Here is a 21,771-nt window from a genome sequence, read left to right on the forward strand (position 1 = left end):
TCTATAGCATCTGATATGTTGTTCATAGTCATATTTTTCAGATTTTCCCTGTAATGTCTTTAGCCTCTTTTTAAGGAAGTGTTCCCATTACCCATTGGTAGTCAACCCCTCCTTCTTACCTTCCCTCATGGGCATGAGTGTCACTTCTCTCTGTGGGAATAACAGCACCTGTGTTGGCTGCAGTCTTTTTCTTGGCCACCTCCTCATCTGTCACTGCATCCCATCTCCTCTAGTCCATTTGGAGATGAACCTGACCCTCTGCCTTGGAGTCTTTCAGAGACAGAGTGGAAACAGTGAATATGTGTGCAGATCATCGTCAGACAGAGCTGGCGTGTACTTGGGGACTTGGGTTGTGTGCTTTGCAGAGGAGGGCCGGCCTGTTTGCACGGGGCAGCTGGGGAAGGTCCTGAGCCATGGTGAGCAAGCTGGGTGCACCCCCAGGAAGTGTGCGGTAGGTGCGCTGCAAAGACAGACGCCCGAAGTAGCGTGTGGGCGAGGGCTTGGTGGGGAGGGCTGTCCACAGACTCACAGCAAAACTGTTGAGCTGACCATGTGGTTGAGGGCAGAGGAAAACACATATTGTCATAGGCGATACAAGCCAGATGGTCTGATCCTCCCTACCACTCCTTCAAACAAAGAAGTGGGGATGAGCCACATGTCCCCAGATCCTTTTGTTAAACATAGTCATTTACCTGGCAGTTGCAGGAGGCTGATATGGGGAGGAGGAGGCCCATGAGAACTGAAATTCAAACACCATCAAGGTTCAGGCAGCGTCTGTGGAGGGTGTGAGGAAAAGTGCTGTGTGGCAGCATCCAATGGGCCAGTCACCGTGTTGCTCACTAAGCCCTCATCCTGGCCATCAACCCTGCCTGGGGAGGAGTCTTATTCCCAGTTATCTGAAGGTCAGGGAGGCTAGGTGGCCTGTGTTGGGTCCCACTGGAAGAGAGAGACACCCCTTCTACCCTCTCTCCAAGTAGGCACGGCAGGGGGCTCTAGGGATGTGACTAATGGCCCTGGTAGATCAAAGGATTTAGAGTCTGAAATTTAGATCAAAGATTTTCTTCTGTTAGATGTGCCAGAGATGGTGGTTTGGAGAACTCTGCTTTTCTCAGTGTTGGTAAATGGTTGGCTGACGGGACCAGCAATCCTCAGACCCGCCTTCCCCCAATCACTTGGTATATTGTAAAAAATCTGGTGCAGTTATATACAGGAACTCACTCTATAAACCAGGCTCTAGAGACTAACCAGGAAGTACTGGGTGGAGGAGAGGAAGGAGCATAAGATTTGATATCAGAAAATGTCAAGCCCAGATTCTGACCCCTGAGAGCTGTGTGATTTAATTCTCAGTTTCCATACTTGCAAACTGAAGCTGATGATTCTCAGTTTTCTTTGACTTTTCTGTGGTGCAGATATGTCTGTGAAGGCAGTTGGTAAACAACAACAACAAAGTCTTATTGAAATTCCAGCTTGGTGGGGGAGCCTGAGACCAGCAAAGGATGAGCAGCTCTTAGGAAGGAGGATGATTGGGGCTGATGTGGCCCCAGAACATTTGGAAAAAAAAAGGGTATTTGTTGGTTAACCAAACTTCAAAATTAATTGGCATCCTATGTTTTTTTTCCAACCTCAAATTTTATTGCTTTCTCATTCACTGTATCAGTTGTTTACTATTTTACAATTTGTTCCATTTATACCCACAAATACATAGAATTGAGATGAACAAGAGATTTCTTGTGAGATTTCAGCCTTTCTCTCAAATGTCCCAAATCAGAATTATCTTGACTTGATAGGAAATTCTTTTTGCATTAGAAAATAATTTAATTTACAGGCAAAACATAAACGTCAATTTTTCTTAACTATGCTAACTATCTTCTCTTTGGCTTTTTAATGATTGTTAGTTTTCTAATGCAATAGTTTGTAGAAAAGTACAAAAGCATGTGTTTTTTTTTTTTTAATTGAAAGATAGTTGATTCACACTATTTTAGTAGTTTCAAGTATATAGCATAGTGATTCTGTATTTTTGCAAATGATACTCCTTTATAAGTTATTATAAGTTAATGGCTATAGTTCCCTATACTATGTAATACACCTTTGATACGTATCTATTTTATACGTAGTGGTTTGTGTTTGTTGATCCCATATCCCTAATTTGTCCCCTGCACTTCCCTCTCCCCTTTGGTAACTACAAGTTTATTTTCTATGTCCATGACTGTTTCTGTTTTTCATATACACTCATTTGTGTTATTTTCTAGATTCCACATATAAGTGATGCCATGCAGTATTTGTCTTTCTCTGTCTGACTTATTTCATGCAGCACAATATTCTGTAGGTCCATCCACATTTCTGCAAATGTCAAAATTCCTTCCTTTTTATGGCTGAATAATATTTCATTCTGGGTGTGTGTACATTCGTCTGGTCTGCACTTGATGGGCACTTGGGCTGCTATCATGTCTTGGCTATTGTAAATGGTGCAAACCTGAATCATTTTTATCTTTAGAACAACTGTCCTCTGCTAGGGGAAGAAGATCTTGCTGGATTATCAGTGTTCCAAATATACTACATATGTGTGTGTGCTGTTGTAACTGGATCATCCTTCACAAACTTTTGATTTTCAGTAATGATTTCACTCTGAGTCACTGTCAGAATTTATATATGCCCATGTTTTCATTCTGAAAATTCTGAAAGGATTTGTTCTGTGAATTCAGCACTGTGTGTATGAACATCCAAAACCAATGTCATTTTGTCTGAGATTTCTGTTCCATATGTGGTAGAGGTGAATGGAGAGTCCAGACCTACTCATATCAGCATGTGAAGAGCATTCCCACATGCCTTCTCCTTCTCCTCTTTTCATATGTGCTGGGGTACTTTCTTCTGAGGTCTTGCTCTTAACTTGTCATGGTGTTTTTATTTGCTATTTAATGTCATTCAGGATGAGTCCTATCTTAGCTCAGGCTGTCACAACAAATACTACAGACTTGGTGGCTTAAACAACAGAAACTTATTTCTCACAGTACTCAAGGTTGGGAGGTCCAAGATTGAGGTGCCGGTGGAATTCTGGTGCAGGCTCTCACCCTGGCTTGCCAATGGTCACTTTCTTGCTGTGTCCTCCCATGGTGCAGAGAGAAGACATTCTCTAGTGTCTTTTCTTAAAAGGCATTAATCCCTTACTGAGGGCTCCACCTCATCTAAACCAAGTTACCCCACAAAGTCCCCATCTCCAAACACCATCACACTGGGGCTTGGATTGCAACGTATGAATATTTTTTAGGACACGATTCATCCATACTACCCTGTGAGGACATGGAAGATCCAGGGATTGGTATAGCTTGTGCTTACTATGAGATTTCTCCCAGGTGCCACCTCTTCCTCCTCCCTCCTCTGTAATGGAGGTGAGAGGTTGTTGTCCATAGTCATCCCAAATTTAAGCTGTCACCTCTACTTGGGATATGTAACAGAAAACGGGCACTAGATAGCACCCGGCAAACGTGTATTGTGGCATTTTGTAGTTACATGTGGTGAGGCCTAAGGTGTATGTTACACTGAAAAGAACAAAGCATGCCTTGTGTTAAAGATTTCTAGACACAGTCTTACATTTACTATTGTTAAATAGGAGGAAGTATTAGAAACCTTGGTAGGCTCAGCGGTTGGGGTTGTCTGGCCTCATTGGGGGTGTGGCAAGTAGCCAAGAAGACCCAGAGTACTTTCCACAGAGAAAGTCTGTTTTCTTCTTTTTATCCAGAGCCTCCAGCTAGCCAGCTCTTTCAATTACATGAAAGGAAAGGTGCCTGATAAATTGCTTCTGTGGGAGTAGGTTGCTTCTCTTTCAGAATGTGGTTCAGTTGGTTTTAAAAGTACATATTTTCTGTATGTATTTTCTCACCTGAATTTTGAAAGTTTGGTGTGCTGGCCACAGCATAGATTCTGGAGTGAATGGCACTGGGTTTGTGTCCCAGCTTTGCCACTCTCTAGCTGTGTGATCATAGACAAATTTCTGAGCCTGTTTCCTCCCCAGAGAAAGGAGACTAATTCCACCCATATCATGAGCAAACAGTGAGATGTGGAGGAGCTCGCGTTTGTCAAGAGCCTAGCACATTGCCTGAGACAGATTCAATGCTTGGTGGATGTTTGTTCACCACCCACTTTTCTCCCTGTATCCTATTTTATATACAGATGTGTAAAAAACGACTGGACAGAACAAGATGATGAGTGAAAAATCGATGTTTATTTATCCTGCCTTTGACAGGAGCTAGTTTCCATTTAGCTAGAAAGGTGATATTCTTCCCCTGAGGTGCCTTGGGCAGGTTCCTCAGTGGGTTGAGGTGCAGTGTTACAACACAGGTAGCAAAGGTGGCAGAGGTGTTTCCTAAATGCCTTGTCAAGAAACACGTAGAGGAGAGGGTTGATGCAGCAGTGGGTGGCGGCGATGATTCTCGTGATCTGAACGCTTTTGTTCAGGTTGTAGCTACTCCCACAGCCATGCAGGGAGAAGTGTTCGTTGAAAGCAGACAGGAAAAGTACAATATTGTAGGGTCCCCACATCAGAAGGAAAACTGCCATTATGGTGAAAACAAGCTTGAAAAGGTCATAGTTCCTCTCCCTGAACTGGAGTGTTTTCCTCATTCGCACATAGCAATATATAAAAGCAAACAGTGGCAAAAGAAATCCCAAAATGTTCATCTTTAAGGTCAGAAAATGCTTCCAGAATGTCTCATTGGCTGGTAAGAAGTGAAGTCCGGTAAAGAAGCACTTGTATTTCTGGCTTTCCATCTGAGGTTTGTAAGAAACAAGTTCAGGCAAAGTGACCAGAGTGGCTGTGACCCACACTAGAACACTTATGAAGATGCTGCCGGCCACAGTCCTGCAGGCTGAGAAACACCTTCTCACATGGAAAAACTCCTTGTACCTTTGCACAGTCAGAAGGACATTGAAAAATGCCTCACTGTACAGGCCTATGGAGTAGAGCACCAGGAGAATTTTACACAGAGGGTCATCAAAGCCCTCCCCGTGAGAGGCTGCGTAAGCCCAGAATGGCAGAGTGAGCAAGAAACCCAAGTTTGAAAGTGCCAAATTGAGGAAAGAGATATTTTCTGCTTGCTTGAGTCCTTTACATTTTACCAGGATAAACACAACCAAGATATTGTCCAGGAGGCCAACCAGGAACACTGTGGTGTAGAGGTAAGGCACCAGCTGGGCTGAGAGAATCTTGGGGTCGTATGGGGTGCATGGTTCTATTTTGTTATTACTCACATCATCCTCTATGAAGACATCATAGTCCTCCTCTGGTGCTGACGTGTAATTAGCCATCTTTAGGCTGCCCTGGGGAGAAATGAAAGGTTATTTTCCCTTCATACAGCTTTGTGGTCCTGGATGAAACAGCACACAGGACTAGAGCTCCTGCAGCCACACTCGTCCTTTTCTGGTGTTTATTTTAGCCAGAGCAGGTCTCAACTCAGAAGATTTAAAATAAACATTTCTTTAACATGCCCCTGCATCCTGAGCACAGCTGCTATAATTCATCCCTTCATTAAGCACTTAGGTGTTTAGTAGTATGCCAGCTACCACAGGGAGACAAAAGTAAATGTTACCCTTCTTCATACAACTTCATTCTCTTGGTAGAAACAAGACTTGCCTACTTGAAGCTATATAAGAAAAAACAATTAAAGAGAACTAAGTACCTGGGTTTAGTTCCACAAAATTGGTGTCCGTCACAGTTCCTATGTGTTTAAAAAGTTTGCTCACCCTCTGTAAACAGCTTCCTGTGATAGGCAGAGAAGTCTGAGTTCTCTCGAAGGATATAAATAAATGTTTGCAAAAGTGAAACCACCCTAAGTATCAAATGGACACAACTGGTTAAATACGTCGATGACTTACCACTGACTGAGTTCCTGGGAGGGGAGGGAACAGCCTCCTGACCTACGAGTTGCTGTAGGAGCCGGCTGGCCAGATGAAAGACTTAACTTCCTTCTGAATAGCCGGCCCCTGACCCTTTGGGGCAAGAGAAACCACTGTTTATCCCCCTGGTGGCTGTGTCCCACCAGTCATAGGTCTCGGGGACTAAGCGAAATAAAGCAACTTGAAAGCTCCCACTAACCCCTAGGTAGTTTCTCAAGCTGCAAAGAGAAACCGGGAAGTTGTTTGCTCCTGCTGCTGCTCTCCCCACCCCCACCCCGCACCCCGCCTTTGATTTCCCTGTGGCCATCCTGCTGGCTGCCCCAGATAAGGAACTAAGTTATTGCTGCTTCTCAGTGATACTGAGGGAGGGATGGAAAGTGCTCTGATGTGCAACTCTGAGCAGGTAGTGGGTAGCAGCAGAGAAGTGTCACACGCAGTGACTGGCGGTGACTGTGCATCCGGACCAGGGGCTGATGCTCCCCTGGAGCATTTCATCAGTATTAGCATATGGGTCAGTCTTCAAGAACTTGTAGTGAGCAACCCTGCTTGGACTTGTACTGTTACTTTTGAAAGTAGCAGTAGCTGAGAGGAACAGTAACAGGGCTTTCTTCAGCTCAGCTGGTAAAGAATCCGTCTGCAATGTGGGAGACCTGGCTTCGATCCCTGGGTTGGGAAGATACCCTGGAGAAGGGAATGGCTACCCACTCCAGTAATCTGGCCTGCAGAATTCTGTGGACTGTATAGTCCATGGGGTTGCAAAGAGTTGGACACGACTGAGTGACTTTCTTTATTCTTTCTGAGAGACATTTTTTGTGTGTCAGATATTTGGCTGAAGAATGGGGCCCCAAGGGAGGATTTGGTGCCATTGGAAGCCACAGAATAATGTCATTTGGGAAGAGAGTGGGTTCAGAGATGAGACCTCAGTACCAGTGAGCTTGGGGGAAATCGATGTGATGGAACCAAGGAGTTAGGAAGGATGTTAGAAGCTGACCCTGCTCCTGTAAGAAGGGCCTAGTGCAGGAAGATTCCATGGTGAGGACACAGAGGCTCTATTAAGATGCTGTGCAGAGAATGTGAGGGGAACAAGTTCAACCCTAGACTGAGGCTGGGGTGGGTGACGTTTAAGGCCAGAGAAAAAGGAAGCTGAGAGTCCACATTTGAAGGGAGATGGGGGTGGTTGGGAAGAAAGATGAACTGAGAAAAATAACTTGAAATAACTGGAAAATCTGTATGAACTCCTGGATCGACTCTTTGTACCTGTGATGGACCTAATTTGGGGACCAGTCTTACATGTTGGCTTCCTGTTCATTTCACTGGTTAAAAGACTTCTGTTAATGCCAAAGATGTTTTTGAGGTGATAGTCAGTGCAGAATGTGGATCTGTCAGAAATATAACTGAGGGAACTATTAAGGGAAAGGAAAAATAAACAATAAAGGCCTGGACAGATATGTGACAAGCATTAAATTTAACCCAGAGGGAAACTCGTGATGTTCCTCTGTATGAAGGGGTTGGAAGGGGTTGGGAGAGATTGGTGCTGCTGGGAACCTGGGTTGTGAATGTTTCCCAGCAAGTCTTCCTCCATCATCCCCCAGTATGGCTTCTGTGAGTCAGTGAGGGTCACCGCGCCCTGGGGGTTCTGACCCCTGCAGCTGGGCTATTTGGAGACACATCAGTCCCCCCACAACTTTGACTAAGTGATGGTGCCTCATGGTGCTTTATTGCCTGATGCTCACTGGTCAGTCTCCCAGAGGGGACTGAGGGTCAAGTCAAACTTTGAAACTTAAAAAACCCCATGAATATACACACTGCACATTGTGTGGTTAAGTGGAGGAAAATAGCAGCAAGCAGGTGCCTCATCTGTATCACAGAATCATGTGAAATTTGAAGTTTCCTAGAGAAAAGCATCGTTCGGTAAATTCCAGATCACCCTAATTTCCTGATATTCAAATGGACTTCACTTTCGGAATTATTTTATTTTGGCTTGATTCCCAGAATTCTGCTTATTTACACCCAGACCTTGGAGTTCTTTTTTTTTTAAATTGAGATATAATCGACGAAAAGCATTCTAGAAGTTTAAGGTGTGCCATACTGATACATTTATATTGCAATATGATTGCCATGGTAGTGTTAGCTAACAAAATTACCAATTTTTTATGTGGTGAAAACAATTAAGTTCTGTTTTCTTAGCAAATTTAATGTTTATAATACAATTTGGTTGTCTATAATCACTATATTGTATATTTGATCTTGAAGACCATGGGATTCTTGAAAATTAGTAGGAAGGAGTGGTTTAAAATCTAAAGTTGAAGCAGGAGGAAGGTTTTATTACCATTTTAGTATCTGGAACTGTAATAGGGTCATCATTATTGGTGAAACTTCACTACATTCTAAGGTTTGTGAGCTGCATGCTCAATTAAAAAAAAAAAAAAAAAAGAAATCCAAGGTCTGTGTGTAAATAAGCAGAATTCTGGGAGTCAAGCCAAAATAAAATAATTCCGAAAGTGAAGTCCATTTGAATATCAGGAAGTTAGGGTGATCCTTACCGAACAATGCTTTTCTCTAGGAAACTTCAAATTGCACATGATTCTGTGATACATATAATTAAACCCCAGTTTTTTAGACAATTGAAGTATAGTTGATTTACAATGTTATATTAGTTTCAGGTGCATAACATAGTGATTCAGTATATTATACATTATACTCCATTTAAAGTTATTCTTTAGAAGGACTGAAGGTTCAGCTGAAGCTGAACCTCCAATACTTCAGCTGCCTGATGTGAAGAGCCGACTCATTGGAAAAGACCTTGATGCCGGGAAAGATTGAGGGCAGGAGTAGAAGGGGGATGACAGAGGATGAGATGGTTGGATAGCGTTACCAACTCAATAAACATGGGTTTGAGCAAACTCTCAGAGATAGTGAAGGACAGGGAATCCTGGTGTGCTGCAGTCCTTGGGGTTGCAAAGAGTTGGACATGACTTAGTGACTAAATAAGAGCAAAATTATTGCAAAATAATGGCTATATTTCCTTGTGTTGTGCAATATATCAATGTTGCTTATTTATTTTATACATAATAGTTTGTATCTTTTCATCCTTTACCCCTCTCTTGGCCCTTCCCCGAATCTTCCCTCTCTCCACAGGTAACCACTAGTTTGTTCTCTACATCTGTGAGGCTCTTTCTGTTTTGTTATATTCGTGAGTTTGCTTTTTTAATTTAGATTCCACATATAAGTGATAACATACAGTGTTTGTTTTTCTATGATTTATTTAACTAAGCATAATACTATGTCCATCCATGTTGTTGTGAATGGCAAAATTTCATTCATTTTTACGACTGAGTAATATTCCATTGTACATGTATGCACCACACCTTCCTTATCCATTCATCTGTTTATGGGCACTTAGGTTTCTTCCATATCTTGGCTAATGTAAATAATGCTGTGAAAGTTGGGGTTCTTATATCTTTGAAATTAGTGGTTTCATTTTTTTCAGATGTATACCCAGGAGTGTAATTGCTGGGTCATCTGGAAGTTTTATTTTAGTTTTTTGAAGAACCTCTATACTGTTTTCCATAGTGGCTGCATCAATTTACATTCCTACCAACAGTGTACGAGGGTTCCCTTTTCTCTACATCCTCACCAACATTAGTTATTTGTGGCCTTTTTGATAATAGCCATTTTAACAGATATGAGGTGATAATACCATTGTGGTTTTGATTTGCATTTATCTGATGACTAATGATGTTGAACATTTCATGTGTCTGTTGGCCATCTGTATGTTTTTAGAGAAGTGTTTATTCAGGTTCAGTCCCAGTTTCAGTATAGGAGGCTATCATGTTATAACTCTTACTCCCCCCATAACATGTAGATCATTCATTTGTTCAACGAATGTTTATAAAATGCCTAGCATGTGCCCAGCTGTGTTTAGTAGACAAACATCCTGACCTTCATGGAGCTTACGTTGCAGACAAAAACAAAATAAGTATGTAAGTTAAAGGTGGTAGGAGAGAAGTTCTGTGGCAAAAAGTAAAGCAGGGAAGGAGACTAGGAGGGGCCAGGGTGGTTTGGGGGTTCACATTTTATGTAGAATAGTCAGAGAAAGCCTTGCTGACAAGATAATCTCTGATGAGATCAAACAGCAAATGATTAGGTCCAATAATTTATACTCATCTCATTTTTTTCTTGTTACTGAGTTCTTGTATCAAGGAGATCAGAAAACACACTGAGCAAAGGCACACAAAAACACACTGGAAAACACACTTAGCAATAACTTTACAGGAGATGCGGAAATATTCTTCGTGTTACATTGGTTTTCCATTAAAAAAAAAAAAAAGCTGAGGGTGCAGTGCATCTGTTAGTAATTCATTGCCTTTTAGCCCCTAACCCACCTTCCTTCTTTTGCTTTGTGATCCTCAAGCTGAACTCTGTAAACATTTGTCCTTTGCCAGCTAGTACAGAAGGCGCTGAGAATCACAGGAAGAGGCAGGGGCTTCTCATTCTGGTTCCAGGATTTTGTTGTTTGTTTTCGCTCCTTGGGATGACCTGACAGTGCTGTGTGGAGACTGAGTGATGCCCACCCTCTTGTGTGTCTCGCTGGTACCCTTACAGGCAGTTTCCTACTCACCAGCCCCAAAGGGCAGCACCTTGACAAATTTCCTGACCATCTAGAGGGTTGCAGTCACCCTCTCTGACAAGGTCTGAATCTCAGATTTTTGAGGGAAGGCATCTTCCAGGTGTGTTCCTTCTTGGGTGCTCTGCCTCAGCCTGGAGGCCGCTCCCTATATCTGCTTCCTCCTCCCTTGGGTTTTCAGTCCCCTTTGACTGGTTAACAATTCTTGGTAGTGAATTTTCTTTGTTCAAATTGCTGGTATGATTCCTGTCTCTTAACTGGATGCTGATTGATTGATAGAACATTAAATTAGTTGAGTGAAGGGACGGGAGAGTGCTAGGATGCTTAATGCATCCTAGTGTGGTGGCATTTCAGGGGTCTAATGATACTGAGAAAAGGTTATTCAAAAATTTAGAATTACAATAATTTATCTATTTCTTAAAATGGCTTCAGCAAATATCGATGCTGTCAGATTATCTAATTTTTATTAGCAAATATTCCAGAAAACTTGATAAGTATAGGAAAAAAAATCTTTGATAATGATATTCCCAAATAGCAGCTATTATAATTTTTAAATAGAACTACTTCTTGATGGAAAGTTTGTAAAACCTATTTTTGGAAAACCATCAGTTTTCCTCTGGGTTCGTTGTTTGGTGCTGAGCAGTAGATTGAAGGGGAACATACCTTCATGTTGTAATTTTAGGGATTCTGAGAATGTCTCATCCTGCCCCCACATTTTCTCCCACATCCTGGCCAAGCTTACAGCATCACTTTAGTGCTTAGTCCTCGTACTACCTGGGCTACCTGGGAGGGCAGCAAGGGGGAGACAAGACTTCCAAAAAAACAATTGGATTGATGACCAACTCTGAAATACAGATTTTATATGTACTTACTGGAAGAAAAATAGTTAATTATATCCTTAAAAAAGACTTTTTCAACGTATGTTTGGTTTATTCTGCATTGTGCTAAAAAACGTAAAAAATGGGGGAGGGTGACTTTGCTCACAGATGTTTAGAAGATAGGTGGACTAAAAATATAAAGCAAGTCTTTAGTACAGTGCTTCTCAGAGCTCTTCAAGTGCTGATAAGCATTTGGACCCTGGAGAAAGTATGTGGCATTTCCCAAAGTTGTTAGATCATGGAGCCCCCTTGTTAATTCTCTTGCAGTTACGTATGGACTAACTGCTCTGTAGGACATGTTTCGAGAAATGTTACCTCAGACGTGCAAATATTGCTGTGCTGTGTGGATCAGATCAGATCAGTCGCTCAGTTGTGTCCGACTCTTTTCGACCCCATGAATCGCAGCACGCCAGGCCTCCCTGTCCATCACCAACTCCCGGAGTTCACTGAGACTCATGTCCATCGAGTCAGTGATGCCATCCAGCCATCTCATCCTCTGTCGTCCCCTTCTCCTCTTGCCCCCAATCCCTCCCAGCATCAAAGTCTTTTCCAGTGAGTCAACTCTTCGCATGAGGTGGCCAAAGTACTGGAGTTTCAGCTTTAGCATCATTCCTTCCAAAGAAATCCCTGGGCTGATCTCCTTTAGAATGGACTGGTTGGATCTCCTTGCAGTCCAAGGGACTCTCAAGAGTCTTCTCCAACACCACAGTTCAAAAGCATCAATTCTTCGGTGCTCAGCCTTCTTCACAGTCCAACTTTCACATCCATACATGACCATCCATACATGACCATAGCCTTGACTAGACGAACCTTTGTTGGCAAAGTAATGTCTCTGCTTTTGAAATGCTATCTAGGTTGGTCATAACTTTCCTTCTAAGGAGTAAGCGTCTTTTAATTTCATGGCTGCAGTCACCATCTGTAGTGATTTTGGAGCCCAGAAAAATAAAGTCAGCCACTGTTTCCACTGTTTCCCCATCTATTTCTCATGAAGTGATGGGACCAGATGCCATGATCTTCGTTTTCTGAATGTTGAGCTTTAAGCCAACTTTTTCACTCTCCACTTTCACTTTCATCAAGAGGCTTTTGAGTTCCTCTTCACTTTCTGCCATAAGGTTGGTGTCATCTGCATATCTGAGGTTGTTGATATTTCTCCCGCCAATCTTGATTCCAGCTTATGTTTCTTCTAGTCCAGCATTTCTCATGATGTACTCTGCATATAAGTTAAATTAACAAGGTGACAATATACAGCCTTGACGTACTCCTTTTCCTATTTGGAACCAGTCTGTTGTTGCATGTCCAGTTCTAACTCTTGCTTCCTGACCTGCATACAAATTTCTCAAGAGGCAGATCAGGTGGTCTGGTATTCCCATCTCTTTCAGAATTTTCCACAGTTTATTGTGATCCACACACTCAAAGGCTTTGGTATAGTCAATAAAGCAGAAATAGATGTTTTTCTGGAACTCTCTTGCTTTTTCCATGATCCATCAGATGTTGGCAATTTGATCTCTGGTTCCTCTGCCTTTTCTAAAACCAGCTTGAACATCAGGAAGTTCACGGTTCACATATTGCTGAAGCCTGGCTTCGAGAATTTTGAGCATTACTTTACTAGCGTGTGAGATGAGGGCAATTGTGCGGTAGTTTGAGCATTCTTTGGCATTGCCTTTCTTTGGGATTGGAATGAAAACTGACCTTTTCCAGTCCTGTGGCCACTGCTGAGTTTTCCAAATTTGCTGGCATATTGAGTGCAGCACTTTCACAGCATCATCTTTCAGGATTTGAAATAGCTCAACTGGAATTCCATCACCTCCACTAGCTTTGTTCGCAGTGATGCTTTTTAAGGCCCACTTGACTTCATATTCTAGGATGTCTGGTTCTAGGTCAGTGATCACACCATCGTGATTATCTGGGCCATGAAGATCTTTTTTGTACAGTTCTTCTGTGTATCCTTGCCATCTCTTCTTAATATCTTCTGCTTCTGTTAGGTCCATACCATTTCTGTCCTTTATGAAGCCCATCTTTGCATGAAATGTTCCTTTGGTATCTCTGATTTTCTTGAAGAGATCTCTAGTCTTTCCCATTCTGTTGTTTTCCTCTATTTCTTTGCATTGATCGCTGAGGAAGGCTTTCTTATCCCTTCTTGCTATTCTTTGGAACTCTGCATTCAGATGCTTATATCTTTCCTTTTCTCCTTTGCTTTTTGCTTCTCTTCTTTTCACAGCTATTTGTAAGGCCTCCCCAGACAGCCATTTTGCTTTTTTGCATTTCTTTTCCATGGGGATGGTCTTGATCCCTGTCTCCTGTACAATGTCACGAACCTCATTCCATAGCTCATCAGGCACTCTATCTATCAGATCTAGTCCCTTAAATCTATTTCTCACTTCCACTGTATAATCATAAGGGATTTGATTTAGGTCATACCTGAATGGTCTAGTGGTTTTCCCTACTTTCTTCAATTAAAGCGCAGGCGGCTGCCATGGGCGCACTAAAGCTCAGGCGGCTGCCATGGGCACCCTAAGCATGGCTGAGAGGAGCTACCCCACGTCCGAGGTCAGGGGCAGCGGCTGAGAGTGCCAGACTGCGATGGTGCAGGAATGGCCGAGAGGAGATACCCAGCGTCTGAGGTCAGGGGCTGCGGCCGGGAGGAGATACCCCATGCTTTTAAGCCCCAGGCCAGGGGCGGTGGGTGGGAGGAGCTACCCCACGCCTGAGGCCAGGGGCAGTGGCCGGAAGGACCAACCCACGCCGTGGCTGCGTGGGCACAGGAGGGCCTAGAGGAGCTATCCCACGTTGAAGGTCAAGAAGGGCGGCGGTGAGGAGATACCCCTCGTCCAAGGTAAGGAGCATTGGCTGTGCTTTGCTGGAGCAGCCGTGAAGAGATACCCCACGCCCAAGGTAAGAGAAACCCATGTAAGACGGTAGGTGTTGCAAGAGGGCATCAGAGGGCAGACACACTGAAACCATACTCACAGAAAACTAGTCAATCTAATCACACTAGGACCGCAGCCTTGTCTAACTCAATGAAACTAAGCCATGCCCGTGGGGCAACCCAAGTCGGGCGGGTCATGGTGGAGAGATCTGACAGAATGTGGTCCACTGGAGAAGGGAATGGCAAACCATTTCAGGATTCTTGCCTTGAGAACCCCATGAACAGTATGAAAAGGCAAAATGATAGGATACTGAAAGAGGAACTCCCCAGGTCAGTAGGTGCCCGATATGTTACTGGAGATGAGTGGAGAAATAAATCCAGAAAGAATGAAGGGATTGAGCCAAAGCAAAAAGAATACCCAGCTGTGGATGTGACTGGTGATGGAAGCAAGGTCCGATGCTGTAAAGAGCAATATTGCATAGGAACCTGGAATGTCAGGTCCATGAATCAAGGCAAATTGGAAGTGGTCAAACAAGAGATGGCAAGAGTGAATGTTGACATTCTAGGAATCAGCGAACTAAAATGGACTGGAATGGGTGAATTTAACTCAGATGACCATTATATCTACTACTGCAGGCAGGAATCCCTGAGAAGAAATGGAGTAGCCATCATGGTCAACAAAAGAGTCTGAAATGCAGTACTTGGATGCAATCTCAAAAACAACAGAATGATTTCTGTTTGTTTCCAAGGCAAACCATTCAGTATCACAGTAATCCAAGTCTATGCCCCAACCAGTAATGCTGAAGAAGCTGAAGTTGAACAGTTCTATGAAGACCTGCAAGACCTTTTAGAACTAACACCCAAAAAAGATGTCCTTTTCATTATAGGGGACTGGAATGCAAAAGTAGGAAGTCAAGAAACACCTGGAGTAACAGGCAAATTTGGCCTTGGAATACGGAATGAAGCAGGGCAAAGACTAATAGAGTTTTGCCAAGAAAATGCACTGGTCATAACAAACACCCTCTTCCAACAACACAAGAGAAGACTCTACACATGGACATCACCAGATGGTCAACACCGAAATCAGATTGATTATACTCTTTGCAGCCAAAGATGGAGAAGCTCTATACGGTCAGCAAAAACAAGACTAGGAGCTGACTGTGGCTCAGACCATGAACTCCTTATTTCCAAATTCAGACTGAAATTGAAGAAAGTAGGGAAAACCACTAGACCATTCAGGTATGACCTAAATCAAATCCCTTATGATTATACAGTGCTGTGTGGGAACAAGCATAATTGACTGTGGAGCCCAGCTTCCTCACTCCAAAAGTACATCCTTGCATCCATGCCAAGGCCTTGCCTGCCAAGGGCTGCTCCCAGCAGCCCATTCCTAGATGATGGACTGGTGCTTCTCCCTCACTCCACTTCTTCCGTCTTTGCTTTGGGTGAGACTTGCATGTGATCTGGTAACTTTCCCAGCTTTGCCCACCAGCCTTCGCAATCTCTCTCAGAGGTGTTTCATCTAATACATTTATTTTATGCTGAGTCACATATTAGTGTCTGTATCTTGAAAGAATTTGGGTAAACACAGCCTTGGAAGGGAGACATCAGTCTTTAGAGAGTCTTGAGTCCTTTGCTTACTGAAGAATGATACGTTCTGCAGCATCTTAAGTGTTAGTAGCTCAGTCATGTCTGACTCTTTGCAACCCCATGGACTGTAGCCCACCAGACTCTTCTGATGGAATTCTTCATAATAGTGGAGTAGGTAGCCATTTCCTTCTTCAGGGGTCTTGCCAACGCAGGGATCAAATCCGGGTCTCCTGCATTGTAGGCAAATTCTTTACCAGCATCTTAATCCCTCCCTCATTTTTTTAGCCACTGTCTACCTGACTTCCCTGGTGGCTCAGATGGTAAAGTGCCTGCCTCCAATGCAGGAGACCTGGGTTTGATCCCTGGGTCGGGAAGATCCTCTGGAGAAGGAAATGGTAACCCATTCCAGTACTCTTGCCTGGAAAACCCCATGGATGGAGGACCCTGTTAGGCTACAGTCCATGGGGTTGCAAAGAGTCGGACATGACTGAGCGACTTCATTTCACTTACCTGTGCTCTGCTGGGGTCAATCTTTTTGAGACACATAAGGCCACTTGATGTCATTATGCCCCCATCCATGCCATCTTCAATCAGTGTGCCAGGTCAGTTTCTGATTGCCATTCTTCCTGTCTCCTCTGCCCTCACCTCCCTTCCTAACGCTCCCTTTTCTCCATTGCTCTCCTCTGTGCCCTCTGAAATCTGAATTCCCCTGCAGACAATCCTCCTGACATCCTCAACTGAATCCCAGAACATTCCTCAACATGTTCCTTGAGGATGCTCTTTCCCTTTCACACATGCCTAATCCTTGAGGGTCAGAAGGTGATGTTCCTGGCTCCAGTGCCTCTTGCTGACCATTACTCCTGCAGATTTCAGTAGGTAGATATATAACAGACTGCTGTGGTCTTCAGCCCCCACCCTGCCCTCTGCTTATCATTGCTGATTACCACTGTCTGCCTGATTGCCTCTTCTTTTATTAAGACAAGGGTATGTGGATAAGGAGCTTCTCTTCACCTAGTTTTCTCCATCATCCTGGTGGCTTAATTGCCCATGTTGACTTCCACTCAGGACCCAGGGCTTTCAGCTCATTAACTCCACTGGCCTTCAGTTTCACTCCACTATCATCCACACTAACAGTCAGATGTGGGGTTTGTTAAATTGATTCCGCACTGAATTTTCACAGTAAAATTGCTCACTCTTCTGATCACAGCATCTACTCCTTAGATCTTTCTCACTGCATTTGCTCCTTCTGTACTGTTGTTCTCCTTCATCAAGCCCTCTAGCCTCTGCGTCTCAGCCCTTCCTATAGCCACATCCCTCCTAGTCTCGCTAAGATCCCATGGTCTATCATGTAGTCATTCTCTGGTCAGTACCTTGGGTGCCCTTAATTCCCAGCCTTAGATCCCATCACTCTACTTCTCCCTGCCATTCTTTCTTTGAGAATGTGTTTCTGAGAATAGCTGGTTAAAACCACTTAGCCATGAAGACAGAATTTGTGACTAATTTATGGTCTCTAGTCTCAACTGGCTTCCAAGGATTTTTCTAGTTTTCCTTCTAACTCTTATAGGTTATGAATGTCCCAAATTGCCAATTTCTCCTATTTTCTGTTGGCTACTTTGAGCAATTTAAAACTCTTCGATCTCTTCAAATGCCCATTCCTGTCACCTACATTTATGTTCAGGAAATGACCTCACCTTCTACCTTTCTTGAACTCCCTCAGCTCCCTGGTCCCCAGCTTCAGATTCTCCTTTCTTCCCTCTTTCCGCGGACTCAGTTGCTCCTCTTTTATCAAAGGCTGATGTCTCCTTCTGCACTCTGGCTTCTCATTCTGTCTGACCTCCGTTAGAGTATTCCATGTTTTGCTTTAGCTCCAACCTCTCTTTCTCTGTTGGTCTCTCCAGAATTTTTAAATGCTCAGGTCTCTCAGATAAAGACTGTAATCCTGCCCTTAACCTCACATGTTGCTCGAACTACTTATTCTCCCTCTTCCCAGACAGCTTTCATTAGTTGTCCAGCTGCTTCATGTTGTTCACTCCCTACTGAGTCCCCTCTGGCCTAGCGTCTGTCCCCACCATTCCAGTGAGGTTGGTTTCCCGGGGCCACCAGCAACATCTTGTGGTGAAATGTAATCGGTTGCTCTGCTGAGTCAGGACAGCTAATGCCCCATAAACAGGTGTCTAATATCTCCCTGCTGCCCAACTATAAACAACAATCCCACCAACCAAGCTCCAAAGTCAGCACACAAATACCACTACATACATCTAGGGCCACCCAAGCTGAAGCAGTGCTTAAGCTTTTGAAACCTCTATAGAAATCTCAAAATCGTTTCTGTGGGGCTTTCTAGTAAAGATGGCAGAGTGAAATAGGGTCATGAACTCTTCCTTCTCCAGTACCTTGTAAAATGACTAAAAGATAGTTTCAACAAAAATTCTAAAACATGGCCAGTAGCAACTGAACAAGAAATAGGGTATGATCTTGTACCACAACTTTGAAAGTGATGCATCTGAGCTGTGCATGTGTACTCAGTCATGTCTGATTCTTTGTGACCCCATGGACTGTAGCCTGCCAGCCTCCTCTGTCCATAAGATTATCCCAGCGAGAATACTGGAGTGGGTTACCATTTCCTCCTCCAGGGGATCTTCCTGACCCAGGGATCGAACCCGTGTCTCCTGTGGCTCCTGCATCTGCACATGAATTCTTTATCACTGAGCCACCTGGGAAGCCTGAATTTGAGCTGTACATAAACCTAATCCTACCACAGATATGGTACTGAAGAAAGAAGGAAAATCGCTAAGTCCTGAGAATTATTTCAGTACTCTTCAATTAGCAGACAAGTGGACTCAGAAGGCATCCACTTGTGAGTGTGTATCCCTGGGAAAAGAAAGGGAAAACGTCTACTGAGTAAATGTCCTCGTATTTCAGAGCGGTTTCTAGGATTTTTTGTATCTGAGATAATATGCTGAGTTAGGGCAATAAGAAAAATTCCACAAGAGTAGCATATACTTTTATAACACTGTGTGGGTTCTGGTAATAATACTTTGTGTTTTAGGATTTTGATTCCTCATAAAAATGCTTGTAATCAAATCATGATTTAATCAACCCTGAAATTCAGAGTTCTGATCATATTAGGATTAGGCTTGCCAGCTGTCACTCACAGAGGTCCATTTCCTTGTATATTTTGTAGTCTCAGTGTGAGTTCATATTTATTGGAGAATATTTTCGTGACCTGAAGTGGGAGCACTGCCTTCTGGAGGATTTTTGCCTTTGTTCCAGCCAAGAGCACTAAGAATATGGATGGCCTGAGACAGGGTTTCCTGGCCTGTTTGGGTGGGTGGGGGGGGGGGTGTCTCCCATTTTGAGGGTATTCTAAAATTAAACCTTAGATTTTCATGAAGCATTGGGTTTTGGATTCTTACAGATTTTTCACCAATCAGTTAGAGCCTAGGTGAAAACAAATAAGCTTCCTTATTGTCATCTACCTTTGAGAGAATTTCTTCTGGTTCACCTTTTCCCAAGCACTAGCTTTATGTCAGGACCTCTCAGCTGCAGAGCCTCATTTCACATAGCTTAAGGCTTTATTGTCTGCCCCCAGGTTGGAGTTATGCTTAGTGTCCTTTTTATGTGTGTGGCCTTTGATTTGTCTACCTGAGACAGTGATCAGAATGACAAATATCCACTGAGTAGTGTTTCAACACATATTTGTTGAAAAATGCTATTCATATATTCCTCTCCCAGGTATTTATTGTCTACTGATTATAAATCTTCCTTTTGCTCTGCTGTACCCACTCTCTACTCACCTCCACCTTGGTTTATGTCCAGGGAGCCTTATCTTATAATAGCAGTCTCCTCTGTCCTCTGAGTATCAGCTGCATTTGGCCAATGGGGAGTTTTAGGCAGGAGATAAGAGAGTGAGGTCAGGGGATTTAGCTCCCTGGCTCCTTCCTGGTGGTTCTCAGGGGTCGTCTTGCTGGTGGGACTGATGTGTTGCTTGACCTGTGAGTGGCTCTTGTCAGCCTCTACCCACGCCTGTGCCCTGCCCCTTGTTCCTAGCAGTGGGAATGGCAGCCTGCTCTCACTGCCACCAGGTACCGCACTGTACACTGTGGTTTCCTCATGCCCTGTCTAAATCTTGTAAAGAGTCTTCTTACCAAACTTGCCTCAGTTGCCCTACTTGTATGTGCCGTTTATTTCCTGCCAGGACCCTACAGGACATGTCTCCCAAGTGCCGGGAGCTTTGCCAGGTCCCTGGAGAAAATGGCAAGCAAAGTAGACCCTTTCTCTGCCCTCATGGCAGTAACTTTTTTGGGGGAGATGGTCAGGTGCACACCCAGCTGTAATTCAGGGGGTCACGTGCTGTGTGAGGGGAGCACACAGGAGCTGTAGGAGCTGTCAGCAGGGGCACCGGGCCAGGTTTTCCAGTGTGGGAGTCTCTAAGCCCAGTCTGAATGCGAGTTAGCCAGGTGAAGTGTGTGGAGGCCTCTTCCCCTCTCCTCCCTTTTCCTCTTGGTGTCTTCTTTTTCAGGTTCCTGAGGGACCATCTACTTGGATCCCAGAGATGGAGCAAGGGAAGGGAAAGTAACAGAATTCAAGGTGGAGACATCTTATTACTTACTGGCATCTGTGACTGAGTTTCAGTGGAAGAAAAAGTTGTACCCCAGATCAGGCTATCTTAGATCACGTTCCTGGCAATCCAGAGCTCTCAGAGGCAGCGGTCCTGTTAGGGTAGCTTCTGGGACACTCACGTGTAAGGGAGTGAGTGAGGCAGGACTGGGCAGAGGGAGAAGCCACCACGACGTGGGTACAGCACACACCTCCACACAGTGTGAGGGCTCGGCTGATCTCTGTGGCGCCCTGGGGTGGTCCTTGAGCACCGTGCCACGGGGAGAGCAGGGGCCCAGCCTTTTCAGTCCCGCCTCAGCAGTCACTGGCCTTAGTCGCCCTGCAGACAGGCAGGTCCCAGTGGCTGAGGGTGGTTTCCAGTGATGGGGGCAGCAGCCCCATCCCTAGGACTGAAGTGGGCATCTGGGCAGAGTAGGGCACAGGCTGAGGGTTCTGCTTTTCTGCAAATGTCGTTTACCCTGGATGACAGGAAATGGAAACTGGAATTTTCAACACCATCATGTTGTAAGACTATGAAACCCACGTGTATGGTGGACGGAAGGAGTAGTCATGTGCAGAGGGAGGCCATGCTGCGCACTCACTCCATCTGACCGTCTCCCTGGTTCTCACCATTGTCCACAGGGTATGGAGAGCAGAGTGGAAGAGGAAGTGGCTTGTCCTCCCGCCCCACCCCCCAGCGCGCCCTTCTCCTCCTTGCCTTCCCTGCTCCAGCTTTTGTAGGGTTGGTTATGCTGGACAGTCACTGTGATTGTATACTAACCATACCTTAACTAGATAAAAATATTTTTCTTATAAAAAAAGTTAAAGATAATTAAGTAGCATCTCACTTTAAGAATATTCCTTTAGAATTAAATCCTGACAGATTTTAACTGTGCAGGATGGGATTTGCCTTTGTCCTCAGCCTGGGTGATTGCTCTGGGCCCCTCCGAGGGCCAGCACCCATGCGAGCCCCCGTGTTGGAAACTGAAGGCAATGCTCCCTCCTGCCCAGTGCTCCCCCAGGCTGGTCCTTGAGGCTCCTCAGAGGCTCTGCAGCCAATCCCTTCCAGGCCCGGGGCCCTTGAGTGGGCTTTTATCTCTGCATCAGAGTCCATGGTCCCATCCCTTCCTGTTCCAAAGGAGTCAGCTACACCCTCTGGAAAGGGTCATTGGAAAGGGCACTTCCCTTTCCCAGTATACAGGACCTTCAGACCACAAAGGCCGGTCCTGTCCTTGAGAGAGCCCAGAACTTGGGGACAAAAACCATGCATTTCTGTGGGAAGGAGGAAATACGATTCTGTGCCCCTTTGCTACATGAGTTGGCCC

The 21,771-nt window shown here is 44.4% G+C and overlaps 2 protein-coding genes across 7 annotated transcripts in view; one reads left to right on the top strand and one right to left on the bottom strand.

The window, feature by feature from the left end:
* Positions 1-21,771, top strand: part of LOC129634848 (C-C chemokine receptor type 1-like) — a 250,081-nt gene that overhangs the window by 1,797 nt on the left and 226,513 nt on the right. The gene's annotated exons all lie outside the window — the stretch shown is intronic.
* On the bottom strand, positions 4,206-6,091 carry CCRL2 (C-C motif chemokine receptor like 2). 2 transcript variants are annotated; one of them, XM_055557220.1, is made up of 2 exons: positions 5,869-6,091; positions 4,206-5,313 (listed from the first exon to the last, which is right to left on the bottom strand). In XM_055557220.1, exon 2 carries the CDS (start codon positions 5,299-5,301, stop codon positions 4,255-4,257), a length of 1,047 nt encoding a protein of 348 aa, XP_055413195.1. In that variant the 5' UTR covers positions 5,302-5,313; positions 5,869-6,091; the 3' UTR covers positions 4,206-4,254. The 2 variants fall into 2 exon arrangements, with proteins under 2 accessions (XP_055413195.1, XP_055413194.1); XM_055557219.1 differs by lacking the exon at positions 5,869-6,091 and adding an exon at positions 5,673-5,826.

The sequence above is a fragment of the Bubalus kerabau genome, chromosome 20, assembly GCF_029407905.1.
Source record: "Bubalus kerabau isolate K-KA32 ecotype Philippines breed swamp buffalo chromosome 20, PCC_UOA_SB_1v2, whole genome shotgun sequence".
Lineage (NCBI taxonomy): Eukaryota > Metazoa > Chordata > Mammalia > Artiodactyla > Bovidae > Bubalus > Bubalus kerabau.